Here is a 13,181-nt window from a genome sequence, read left to right on the forward strand (position 1 = left end):
ATCAAAATGATGGAGTGAAACTGTGGAAACCAATGCCACTACGTTATAAAAGAACATGAAGGAGTGGAACTGTGGAAGCAACATAGTTCATAAAATGCAATTGTTCATGTTTATAATATCAACCATCCAAACATCATTGTGTTTTTATCCAATAGAAAACAAAGCAGTAAAATTGGAGGATTTTGGTTGATGTTTGAGTGCAGAAATTATAATTAAAATCATAAAGTGATTCAATAGTAAGAAGTCAATACATGAAAATTAACATGGACTTGGTTCCCTTACAATTAAGCATTGATCACGTGCTTGGTTTGGATTCAATTGAACAAGCATCAACTAAATTAAAGATTCTCTACTAGAACAAGTGCCTATAATATGATTGATTTAAGACAATGAAGTAACATTGTTCCAAATTTAAGATCAATAGAAGTCATGAGCCTATCAAACAAGTGATGCTAAAAAGGAAAAAACTAAACTTCTTAAAGATTAAAGATCCGAATCACAAATTTTAAAAAATGAAAACAAAAAACATTTTCACAATAAATAGACCCTAAGTGGTTGGTCTCAAATGGTTATTGAGATTTAATAGAAGCAATCATTTATTGTGTGTATGGGAGAATCCAAATTCGAATTACTTACAACCATTTGTTCATTTGTCAGACTTTACTTACCTCTTAACCAAACTTCGGATGACCATGGTCCCTTTCCTCCGAAAACTAGATGGTTAAGACCAAAAACAAATCACATTGAGTTGAAACAAGATCGGTTTCTTGTGTAATAAGATAAACCTGATATGAAGAAGCAAATTTTGTACCAAAGCTTAAAATAAAAGATTGGAAAAGAGCATATATAGTTTGACTGATTTTGATAAAAGATGAACTATCAAATTAATATAGGAAGGAGTCAGAGTTATGGTTTTACAACGCATAACTCAGTTACTTGTCTAGTACAAATGTGTGTGCAGATCTTTGCATGTTTGGAAAATTGGCAAAGTACTATTTCCAATGCTTCCAAATTCAGTTTTCAGAAAACATCCCTCAGTTACTTGTCGTTGTAAAGAGTGCTGCCGCAATTCCAACTGCAATCCAAACACGAACCCTTATCCTTTACAGAATGCTGCTGAGATTACTGCCGATCAAGCCATTAGAGAGCAGCAGAGACAAGAAATGTCTGAATTCTTTGCAACAGCTCAGCTTTTACAGAATCAGGAACTGAGGCTGCAGAGAAATTCTCTAGCTAGTTAGTTGGAAGTTTTGGTGCAAAGAAAATTAAAGCCACGATACAGTTGTACAGTTTCTAATGTTGAAAGACATAATATTCAACTATATAACAGCTTTTAAAATATTTTTCAATAGATTCATGAACAAATAAAATGCAGAATTCCACTTCAACCAAGTTACCATATGGCATCAATATGCAGAACAGAAGTATTTCAAAAAACAAATTAGTAATACCTCGACCCTTTGGAGTAATTACGTGTATAAGTTCATCTACGGTACATTATTCCTCCCTTTCTTCTTTACAAAGGCTCTGTAGAAAGAAAAATAGTATTATAAATTCCAACTTGGAGAAGATACACAAAAAAAGAGATGTGTCTGAGTTTGAAGAGGAAAAGGTGGAATCAAAAAGAGAAACACAACAATAGGGGCAGATAAAACAGTAAGAATGAATGTACAGCAGTTGTGAATATCTGATAGGAAAAAATTATGTTGCTTAATAACATTTCTCGGATACAATATCACCAGAAATTCATTTTGAGTATTCATGGTCTTATTGTGATACATCTAAGTGGCAACTAAAGCTCATGCAACTGAACCTAACACTAAATCCAAAAAGCAGACACCAAGCTTATATTAGTAATTCACTAATCAGTAATCCCTTCTGTCAGACAACAAATCCTTATTAGGAAAAACATGACATTATATTATATGGCGGATAGCATAGCGGTATATGGGCACGTTTTCTATGTGATTCCTCAGCAGCTCTGCCGCCAAGCACAGTGCTATGGCTGGACACATATCCTCTCCACCACAGCATTTTGTGCAGCGTTGGACCTCCACTGTGTCGCACACTGCCGTGATTGCGGTTGCCACCACTGCTATTGACTGCAGAGAAATGGCTATAAATGTTGGACTGAGATGCATCTTCAATAAGACAGTACAACACAAAAATGACTTGAACATGATATGGCAGTGGTACAGTTATAGTTTCATTTGTGAATGGAAAAAGATAAGAAAAAGATAAGTTTAGTTATTTGATATGGCAAACCATTATTTAGTTTCTTAAGGCAAAAAGCGTCCTAATGCCTTGCTTACAGTGCCCACGGTTGGTGAACCTTTCATATCTTTGTCTAAAAACAGTTCCTGAATGAGAAAAGATTAGTCACTTTAGTCCTTGAATGGAGAGAAATTGCAAAACAGTCCTTGAAGGTAGACTCTTAGTCAATTTCAAGGACTAAAGTGACTAACGGAGTTTACATTCAGGGACTAAATTGACTAACAGAGTCTGCATTCAGGGACTAAATTGACTAACAGAGTCTACATTCAGGGACTATTTTGCAATTTATCTGCATTCAGAACTAAAATGACGACTTCTTTCCTATTCAGGGACTAAAGTGACTAATCTCCCTTGTTTAGATTTTAATTAGGCTCCGGATTTTTTATATTTTCCAGATAATTAGGCTTGTTTGAAATCATTCGTCCATGCCGATAAGCACGGCAAAATTGGCTTCAAGTTTCATGTACCAACACTCCATACACGATTTAGATCCACTTTATTCTAAAAATAGAATTCATTGTAACCTTTTTCTAGTGATTTCCTATCCCATTTTTATACATGGGACCAAACTTTAATAAGTTTTTTACATAGATCTTGAAAACTCAAAGGAGTATTGCCCTTTGCCATGATCAAAAGTCCATGAAATTTATTTTTACATGATTCAAGCCATCTTTGTATGATTCTTAATTTTGGGACCTTGATGGACAATCTATTTCCCTTTAAACACAGTTTTAGAAAACAATGTAAAGGAATAACACATGCATTTTCAAGAGCTTGCACAAATGTATTTCTCTAAAGCATTAATGAAGGAACAATGGACATGAGGGTCGATGGTGGACGATTCATTAGTCGATAAAAATCGGTTGTCGTCATATTCATGCAAGACAACAGAAACGAAAGAAACAAAATGCATAAACAATAGCAATCTAATTGAGAACCCTTGAAACGTACAAAAAGACTCCACCAACCTTTGTAATGTTCAAACTAGAAAACCATAGTGAACATCACGGTTGATTCCTCTACACTTGTATAAGGACTTACACCAAAATTTATATTTTTGCATGTAATCGTGATAATGCTTGATCATTGTATAGCCTCTGCAAGTTCTGTCATATGTTGCACCGAATTGAACGTAATTGCACCAATCCAAAATTATGGTTCTCAATTGTGAAGGATAAATGATAATGATCGATCTGAAGGTGTAAGTTCCCTCACAACAAAAATTACAATAATCGTTTTTTAGCTTTGGGAGGGATAAGTAATATTGGTCGGTGGATCAAAGTGAAATCTGATTGATAGACATGACAGCCAATCCACGATCGAATTGCTAAAATATAACCACAACTAATCCAACTACATTCTAGACAATCTCTTTATTTATTGCAAGCGGAAAGACGAACACTTGTTTATCCGATTTTCTATAGCTCTTAACTGTATATAAAAACATATATCAATTTTGTCATATACCATGATCAAATATTTTTGGTAACTAAGGTTAAAATAAATTCTTTTTATAATGTTCAATATTGTAGTAAGATAGTTCCTAGAATTTTATTATTATTTTTAATTAATTATTTAAATAAATATTACAAAAAAGATAAAGACTTACTACAATATTACTCGAGTTCTGGCTTGGAGGCCAAGTTTCCAATACGCAAGACTTTAGAAGCAAGCAATAAGGTCAAATTTCTCCTATATATAAATACTTATATACTAGCGGCAAAACCCTAAACCTTTTCTTGCTTTGTGGTAAAAAAAAACAAAAGAAAAAAAAAAAGCAAGAAAAGAATCCTTGATCAAGAATACCGCACCATCTTAACAGAATGTCTTCGCCGGAAACTTCAACGGCAACGGTGGCGATAGATAGGATCAGCAATTTACCAGACGATATACTGATTCACATCCTCTCTTTTCTTCCAACCAAACAAGCCATTCTCACTTCACTTCTTTCCAAAAGATGGAAGCATCTATGGTGTTACGTTCCAGATGTGGAATTGGAATTCGTCAATGACAAAGCGGAAGAAGACAAACACTCCTTATTCGACAAATTCGTTTACTCGGTTTTGATCTCGCTGGAAGCTGCGGGTAAACAACAGAAGGCAAATACACGTTTTTCCCAATTATGTATCCACAGTTTCATCCTTACTTGTGAAAGAATGCATGATTGGGAAAGAATGATCCCTCATCTGCCTTATTCTATCCTTACCTGTGAAACCCTTGTTGTTCTTAAGCTCAGTTTTCTCAATATGGGTGAGGAGTTTTATTATACTCCCATAACATTACCCTCACTCAAAACCCTACATTTGAAAGTTATTCGCTTTCAACAAGAAGTTGATCTTATTAGGGGTGGCAAAAATACCCATGCCCACGGGTACCCGTGGGTAAAATCCATCACGGGCACAGGCGGGTAGCTAAACGGGTATCCACGGGTATAATAAACGGGTATTTGACTATCCATTATTATATGGATACAGACACGGATTTGATTGTACCCATACCCACGGGTACCCATACCCGATAATAAATTAAATAAATTACTAAAATATCCTTGCACATCTTATCTTATTACTTAAAGTTGTTACCTTATTGAAGCAAATCTTACCCCTCACCTAAGATTCTTCATTGATAACCTATTTTTATTTAGAATTTTTTTTAATTCATGTTTCCACTCCATTCAAATCATAAAACATATCCTATGGATTACGTAAGAATCATGAATTTTTTATGGGTTATGTATGATTTATGAAATTTTGAATGGATGATGTATGAATGTTTAAAAGTTGAAATTTTTTGGTAATTAAAAAAGTTATTATTTGTACCAAAAAATAAATAAATTCAAAAATTCATGGGTACCCATGAATACCCATGGATACTCCAATACCCGCAGGTACCCGTATAGTGGGTACCCACAAAGGTATGGGGCGGACACGGGTATTATATTTATCCAACGGGGCGGGGACGGGTATCATGCTATCCGTACCCATGGGTACCCATTGACATCCCTGGATCTTATACTCCTTACAGATAATTGTCCAAATCTTGAAGATCTTCTACTATTTGATATAACCTATGCCACTTCTTGTTCCATAGAATGGGGTGAAACCTTAACAAAGTTGAAAAGAGCAGATATTACCGACTGTGATTTCTATATTCCGATGGAAACAGTTTCAAATGCGGAGTTTCTATGCATAAAACTACACAGGGTATGTGTGATTATTATATGCATGCATACCATTGAAAATCAATAGTGTGTTGTTTATTTTTTAATACTCTCTTTTTTAAATAATGTAGTTGTATTATCGAGGTTGTGACCTTCCTACATTTCATAATTTGACTCATTTGATGCTCTGCTATAATTGGGATATAGTTACAAGAGTGCTGCACCTTTGTCCTAAGCTTCAAAATCTTGACCTTTTTAAGGTTTGTTTCTTAAATTTAACAATCATATTTGATTTAATTTTTTTTCCCGTTTCTTTTCTTAACATACAAGTATGTATCATTTTATTTCTTTTGTATTATTAACAGCACATAGAAGGCACATACATTGGAGGTTTCCTTTCAAATTGGTCCCATCCAAAATCTGTTCCAGGTTGCCTTTCATCAAACCTTAAAACTTGTACGATGCGTGACTTTGCATTTCCAGGCCTACAGAATGATCACATTATGTTAGCAGAATTTATCCTAAAGAATTCAACAGTTTTAGAAAATATGTCAATTTGGTGCTTCGGGAAACGGTACAAAATAGAAAGACGATTAACCTCGTGTTCAAGAGCTTCTGCAACATGTCAACTTTCAATTTATGTATGTAGTAGTAGTTTCTATATTCTCTCATTTGTTTCATTAGTTGCTACCATGAGATTGTTGGATTTGCTGGATTTATGAACTTTGTGCACAAATTAAAAAAAATTATCCTTAATTGATTTAGCTTTTTACTTGCACGATCTTTTTGAAGATTTGGTTTATTGACATTAGTTTTTTGCTGCATAAGGAATGAATAATCGGTTAATTTGAAAAGGGTAATGTAGCAGGCATAGGCAGATAAGCTTTTGGTTTCTTGGTCACTTTTGCAATGTCAGTGAAGGACCTTTAAATTAGTATTATTAAGAGATAAATAGAAAACATGTTGAATAAGGTAGACACTAAGTGCATGTCTAGATCAGAAGTGAGTTCGGCAGAATTTCCGTGTTACTGGTGTTAACATCTAACTTTATCTCTTTTATGAACAGCATTTGTATAATGGTGTTGTCGTCTAACTTTATCTCTTTTTTGTAGAGCGCCGAAGAAAACCAAGAAGTGAGCAGCATACCCAGAAAATCAAAGGAAAAGTGCATAATCATGTAGTGTGTGTGTGTGTGCTATAATTGTGTTCAATGCTAACTAGCCTCACTTTTTTTTGTTGGTTTCGACTTTGTTTTATAAGTATAAACTTATTTCTTGCTAACTTTATATTATACCTATTTGTTGGTTTGTGTTTTGGACCTTTGGTTTTTAATATTCACCAAGTTTTCCATATACTTGCCTTGTCCGTTTATTGCGCACTACTAATCGCATTCTAATACAATTAACTGTATACAAGTATATCTACACCAACTTCTTCAAAAAAAAAGTACATCTACACCAATGTTTAACCGGGATTCTTTACCATATGAGATTCACTTAGGCAATACTTTCATTATCTTCGTTGAGATCTGATGTAGATGAGAACTCTTGGTTACCTCTATTCATAATTCAGGATGCCTGAAGTCAGATCGTTGATGTCGGATTGTTTATATCTGCTAGAAGGGTTGGTTCTCTACTCTTTTACGATCTGATTTCTCATTGGTTCCTTTCGTTAACTAAAATCTTAGTACCTGCCTTGTTTCTGGTTCCTGTCTTACAATGCAACAAAGTATTATGTTATGATCCTTCCGAACCTGGATTCGGTACAGTATGTCAGCCTTATAAATTTTAAGTCCCTTTCTTTTGGTGATTGACCAACTTGCCATAGTTGATGTTCATCCATCCTTTGGAATAAATCACTGGTCTGGACTAAAACTGCTTCTACAATCAGTTTCGATTTCGTAGTGGAGGGCCAGCATATTTGTTGCTAGGTCATTGATTTTTGGCTTTTACATGCCCTGCTGATCTTCATTGTTTAGGTTATTCTTCTGTTAACAAACTTGCTGCAAATGATTCCTGCATAAAGTAATGTGGATTCCTTTTTTCTTTATTATTGTATGTAACTATACTGTTTATTCAGTATTCATATACTTCAGACTGTACGACTTGATTCTCAGACTGTTTATTGTATGTAACTATACTGTTTATTCAGTGTTCGACTTGATTCTCAGACTGTCAAAATCTTCAGCATTTACAATGTTGACATAAGAGTTGTTCTCTAGATATCCATGCTTTTTGTAGCATATTTCCACTGTGTAACAAAATTAAAATCGTCTTCTCTCCCCACCGGGTAGCGAGTAGGGTAGCGAATGTAATTCAAATCCAACGATGCATCGGGATTTAAATTTGAGTGCTTCCATTGTTGTTACCTCTTGCAATCGTTTCAATTCAGATTGCAACCGTCTCATTGAATAAAATCAATATTCACCAAGAACTGTGTGAATGAATGAGTTTCTGTAATTCTCATTGAAGAAGTTACACAACAATTTATGGTCTAGAAAACACAACTTTCATTATTATCTTTCTTTTGACAGTAAAAACAACTTTCATTAAGTTAACAAAAAGTCATTATATATAACATGGTAAATTTGTTTAGGGAAATTTCCTATGTTCTCTTTAACGAAAATTCGTAAGTTCTCATTAACGAAAATTGTATCTTGATAAGATGTTTTTCCATAAATTACATTGACAAATATAAAAATTAATTTATTTGTATAAGATGTTTTGCATAAGCTCAAAAATAAACCAATCCAAACAGGCCCTCAAACTTTAAGTTAGTCTACTTATGCTTTGTTCTGTTCTCAGTTCCTTGAGTTTCAGTTTTTTTTTTCTGAAGTTAAGCTAGTATTTTTTTTTTTCCGCTTAAGCTTATTACATGTCTTGTTTAGTTTCTGTATAAACACGTATAATTACTTTTAATCACCTTTTCTTTATAAAAGTACGGTAATTTGTTTTTCTTTTTAACAAGTGTGATATATTGCACATAATGCCATTCAGATTAGAGTATAATCAACAAGTTTTAAAATTCTTTTGGTGACCCTCAAAGGCTTCAAATGCTCCACGTTATAAAAAAAAAAAAAAAAAAAAACATTAAGGAGTGGAACTGTGGAAGGAACGTAGTTCATAAAATGCAACTGTTCATGTTTATAATATCAACCATCCAAACATCATTGTGTTTTTATCCAATAGAAAACAAAGAAGTAAAATAGGAGGATTTTGGTTGATGTTTGAGAGCAGAAATTATAATTAAAATTATAAAGTGATTCAATAGGAGTTAAGATCTTCTCCATTTATGTTCTTCTCCATTTCTTTCATTTGGAGAGATAGAGACACAAATTTACAAAATGAAAACAAAAATTATTTTCACAGTAAATAGACCGTAAGTGGTTGGTCTCAAATGGTTATTGAGATTTAATAGAAGCAATCATTTCTTGGGTACAAGAGGATCCGAGTTCGAATTACAATTGAAACAATCATTTGTTCATTTGTCCGACTTTACTTACCTCTTAACCAAACTTCGGATGACCATGGTCCCTTTTCTCCAAAAACTAGAGGGTTAAGGCCAAAAACAAATCACATTGAGTTGAAACAAGATCGGTTTCTTGTGTGTAATAAGATACACTTGATATGCAGAAGCAATTTTTATACGAAGCTTGAAATAAAAGCCGGGAAAAGAGACATATATAGTTTGACTGATTTCGATAAAAGATGACCTATCAAATTAATAAGGAGACAACGAGTTATGGTTTTACAACACATATTCATACCCCTGCAACACAAAATCTAGTACAAATGTGTGTGCAGTTCTTTGCATGTTTGGAAAATTGGCAAAGTACACTTTCCAATGCTACCAAATTCAGTTTCCAGAAAACATCCCTCAGTTACTTGTCGTTGAAAAGAGTGCTGCTGCAATTCCAACTGCAATCCAAACACGAACCCTTAACCTTTACAGAATGCCGGTGAGATTATTGCCGATCAAGCCATTAGAGAGCAGCGGAAACAAGAAATGTCTGAATTCTTTGCAACAGCTCAGCTTTTACAGAATCAGGAACCGAGGCTGCAGAGAAATTCTCTATCTAGTTAGTTGGAAGTTTTGGTGCAAAGAAAATTAAAGCCACGATACAGTTGTACAGTTTCTAATGTTGAAAGACATAATATTCAACTATATAACAGCTTTTAAAATATTTTTCAATAGATTCATGAACAAATAAAATGCAGAATTCCACTTCAACCAAGTTACCATATACAGAACAGAAGTATTTCAAAAAAGAAATTAATAATACCTCGACCCTTTGGAGTAATTACGTGTATAAGTTCATCTACGGTAACATTATTCCTCCCTTTCTTCTTTACAAAGGCTCTGTAGAAAGAAAAATAGTATTATAAATTCCAAGTTTGAGAAGTTACACAAAAAGAGATGTGTCCGAGTTTGAAGAGGAAAAGGTGGAATCAAACAGAGAAACACAACAATAGGGGAAGATAAAACAGTAAAAATGAATGTACAGCAGTTGTGAATATCTGATAGGAAAAAAGTATGTTGCTTAATAACATTTCTCGGATACGATATCACCAGAAATTCATGGTCTTATTGTGATACATCTAAGTGGCAACTAAAGCTCATGCAACTGAACCTAACACTAAACTCAAAAAGCAGACACCAAGCTTATATTAGTAATTCACTAATCAGAAATCCCTTCTGTCAAACAACACATCTTTATTAGGAAAAACATGACATTATATTATATGGCGGATAGCAAAGCGGTAAGGCCGCTACACCAAAGTCTAGGGGAGAAGAACAAATCTGGTCGTGCAGAGAACAGGAGAGAGAAGGTCGCTCCAGAGTCGGCACCAGCCGCGTCAGAATTGCACGGCAGCAAAGGTCGCATAGAGCATAGGAGAGGTAGCAGTTTTGGAGAGGAGAGGTCGTGGAATAGAAGAGGATAGATCACAGAAGTCAAAACCCTTAACGGTTCAAAAGGTTGAAAACAATAACTATAAACAGCCAAAAAACATAGGCATTTTTGTCTTTTCAAGATAAAAAACAAGGGCATATATGGCTTTTCCGATCATCTTCTCTTTTGGGCACGTCTTCTATGTGATTCCTCCGCAACTCTGCTGCCAAGCACAGTGCCATGGCTGAACACATCCTCTCCACCACAGCATTTTGTGCAGCGTTGGACATCCACTGTGTCGCACACTACCGTGATTGCGGTTGCCACTACTGCTATTGACTACAGAGATATGGCTATACACGTTGGACTGAGATGCATCTTCGCTAAGACAGTACAACACAAAAATGACTTGAACATGATATGGCAGTGGTACAGTTATAGTTTCATTTGTGAATGGAAAAAGATAAGTTTAGTTATTTGATATGGCAAACCATTATTTAGTTTCTTAACGCAAAAAGCGTCCTAATGCCTTGCTTACAGTGCCCACGGTTGGTGAACCTTTCATATCTTTGTCTAAAAATACAATATGAAAAATAAACTAAAGGGGGGAGTTAATCCATAATAAGCAATTTAGTGCAACATGTCGGCAATTGGAGGCAACAGCGGTGCTATAGCACTATAGCGTACCAGAATTTTAACAAACCACTATTTTTCTCCATCAGCGATTGACATATTGTATTGTTTTAAAATTGATGTATGATACGGAAAAGTGGAGGCCACCCTTTCAATGCAAGTGTAAGACTGATTTACACTGATAGTGTATGTCCATTAAACTCTTGAATTTATAATATAACAAATAAACTTGAAACCACAGATTATTTTCTTCCAAATGCCTTGATACAGTAAAAATCCAGAATAGAATTAACAATGAAATAAAATAAAAACCTGCAGATAGCTTTCATTTCATCCTTCCAACCACAATCCACAAGTCTTTCCCTCAAAAGTTCCATCAATCTCTCTTTCTCTCCAGTCTCAATAAACTATCAAACAGTCAAAAAAACAAAAAACCAGATTTAGGCCCTGTTTCGATAAACAGCTTAATTTGCAACTTATAGCATAAGCACTTATGAATAACCTATTTCTATTGCACAAGATAAAATAAAGTCAAACTGTTTTGGTATAAGATATAAGCTGTTTTCATAAGATATCTTGAAGAACTTATGAAAATAAGCTAAAAACATCATGTGAACATGTCATAAGTTGTTTTCATATAAGCGATATCTCCCAATTTGGATGACATATCGCCGTGTCGGATACGCGTCGTATCCGATACTCGTATTGTGTCCGAGCTTCATTGCTCCCAAACAGTCTCAGAAGTGCTTGTGCCAGTAGTAGATAATTCAATTCAAACATACCCATAGTCATGAATAAGCTAGTTCTTTCTATTACACAAGATAAAATAAAGTCAATTTGTTTCAGGATAAGCCATAAGCCGTTTCCATAAGCTATCTTTTGTCAAATGAGCTTATAAGCTAAGAGCTAAAAGCTCTTTTCTTGGGTTTACCAAACAGAGCCTTAGAGAACTTATAGAAATAAACTGGAGTCAGCTTATGAGACTCCCAAGTCTCACAAACTCTGTAGCACCAACACTTCTAATCAAATGTGTGTTCAGTGTCCAACACGTGTTCATATATCTAACATGACACGACATGACACATTTGTGCCAGTGTCATTTCTAGGGTCCGTGTTTGAGTTTCATAACTCACTATGGCAATAAATAAGCTCAAATAAGTAAATCGAAACAAACCTTGATATTGATGAGTTCCTGAAAAGTGGGTTCTCTTTCGACAACATCAGGTGTTGGGGGTCGATTCACTGATGATTTTGGCTTCCTTAAAAATGATTAAACAAATAACAAAAATCAATTACGTGAAAACAAAATTTCTAAACGAACGAAACATTTGAGATGCTCACATGTTTAAAAGGATTGTTGTTGAAGGATTGCACAACGCACTGTATGCCCTGTTTCGTCTTTCTCTCTTTCAAACGATCGATGCAACTAGAGTGAAAGTATTCCTTTCTTTTCTTTTCTTTTCTTTTACCGTTTTCTTTTCCTATTTTTCTTCAGAAAATCATTTTTTTTTTTTTTTTATGAAACATGGTTTTAACGAAGCAAGTTGATAAAAAAAATAAAGGGTCATGTTAACTTGTGCCCTTAGGGCACATGTTAAGCAACCTAAATAGAGCAATTTTGCATTGGAAAACACAATATAACAACTTTTAAGAAGTTGAATGCACGCCTTTTGATATGTGTATTTCTATAATGAGTATCTTAACATGTGCCTTGAGGGCACAAGTTAACATTAGCCAAAAATAAATGGTTTTTTTTTTCCTCCTATGAAAAGAAGTAGATACTTTTGATAACTTAACATAGCCAATAACTTATAAACAATTCACCTCAAAAAAGAAACATATAACATATTGAAAATTGATAAGAATAAGTTATTTGGTTAAATTCGTAGAGTTTGATAAAAAAAAATAACTTACTAACGACTTAACTAATTTTTAAATATGAAATAAAAATTATAATATATTTGATCAATATTTATTTTTGTTCAATTTTTTTTGATAGTGTTACAATGTAACGAGGCTAAAGAAAAAGAAAAAGAAAGAAAGTAAGATTCGAAATTAAGTTTCAAGCTTATCTCTCAGGATAAGAGATTTCATGTCAGGCGGAGGGCAGTTCCAGTGAGCAGAACACTTTGCATGTGATCCTTCTTTAGCCATAAAATCTGCACACATATTTTGTTCCCTAAGAACATGCACCAATGATTTATTTCTATTTCCATGCAAAAC

The 13,181-nt window shown here is 34.2% G+C and overlaps 2 protein-coding genes and 1 long non-coding RNA gene across 3 annotated transcripts; 1 reads left to right on the plus strand and 2 right to left on the minus strand.

Annotated features, from left to right (window-relative positions):
• Positions 1–845: 845 nt before the first annotated feature.
• On the minus strand, positions 846–1,868 carry LOC146905686 (uncharacterized). Its single transcript, XR_015018018.1, has 2 exons — positions 1,452–1,868; positions 846–1,214 (listed from the first exon to the last, which is right to left on the minus strand). It is a non-coding gene; the product is annotated as an uncharacterized LOC146905686 (long non-coding RNA).
• A 2,021-nt stretch (positions 1,869–3,889) lies between these two features.
• Positions 3,890–6,752, plus strand: LOC146905687 (FBD-associated F-box protein At5g56370-like). The gene is made up of 5 exons (XM_085728608.1): positions 3,890–4,623; positions 5,278–5,477; positions 5,566–5,694; positions 5,800–6,075; positions 6,547–6,752. The coding sequence occupies exons 1-5, from the start codon at positions 4,098–4,100 to the stop codon at positions 6,613–6,615; spliced, it is 1,200 nt and encodes a 399-aa protein (XP_085584734.1). The 5' UTR covers positions 3,890–4,097; the 3' UTR covers positions 6,616–6,752.
• A 2,377-nt stretch (positions 6,753–9,129) lies between these two features.
• On the minus strand, positions 9,130–12,463 carry LOC146905688 (transcription/mRNA export factor). The gene is made up of 5 exons (XM_085724305.1): positions 12,300–12,463; positions 12,133–12,217; positions 11,271–11,365; positions 9,717–9,793; positions 9,130–9,490 (listed from the first exon to the last, which is right to left on the minus strand). Coding segments are annotated over exons 1-5 (333 nt in total). The 5' UTR covers positions 12,302–12,463; the 3' UTR covers positions 9,130–9,416.
• Positions 12,464–13,181: the final 718 nt, after the last annotated feature.

Source organism: Medicago sativa, chromosome 7 (genome assembly GCF_051527215.1).
Source record: "Medicago sativa cultivar Bolivia chromosome 7, Bolivia_mono, whole genome shotgun sequence".
NCBI lineage: Eukaryota > Viridiplantae > Streptophyta > Magnoliopsida > Fabales > Fabaceae > Medicago > Medicago sativa.

Coding starts and splice junctions, on each gene's coding strand:
- LOC146905688 (XM_085724305.1), bottom strand. Junction 11,366..12,132: donor AGGAACTCATCAATATCAAG/GTTTGTTTCGAT, acceptor ACTGTTTGATAG/TTTATTGAGACTGGAGAGAA. Junction 9,491..9,716: donor AATTACTCCAAAGGGTCGAG/GTATTATTAATT, acceptor ATTTCTCTGCAG/CCTCGGTTCCTGATTCTGTA.
- LOC146905687 (XM_085728608.1), top strand. CDS start 4,098: ATGTCTTCGCCGGAAACTTCAACGGCAACGGTGGCGATAGATAGGATC. Junction 4,624..5,277: donor AGTTGATCTTATTAGGGGTG/GCAAAAATACCC, acceptor CATTGACATCCC/TGGATCTTATACTCCTTACA. Junction 6,076..6,546: donor CATGTCAACTTTCAATTTAT/GTATGTAGTAGT, acceptor TCTTTTTTGTAG/AGCGCCGAAGAAAACCAAGA.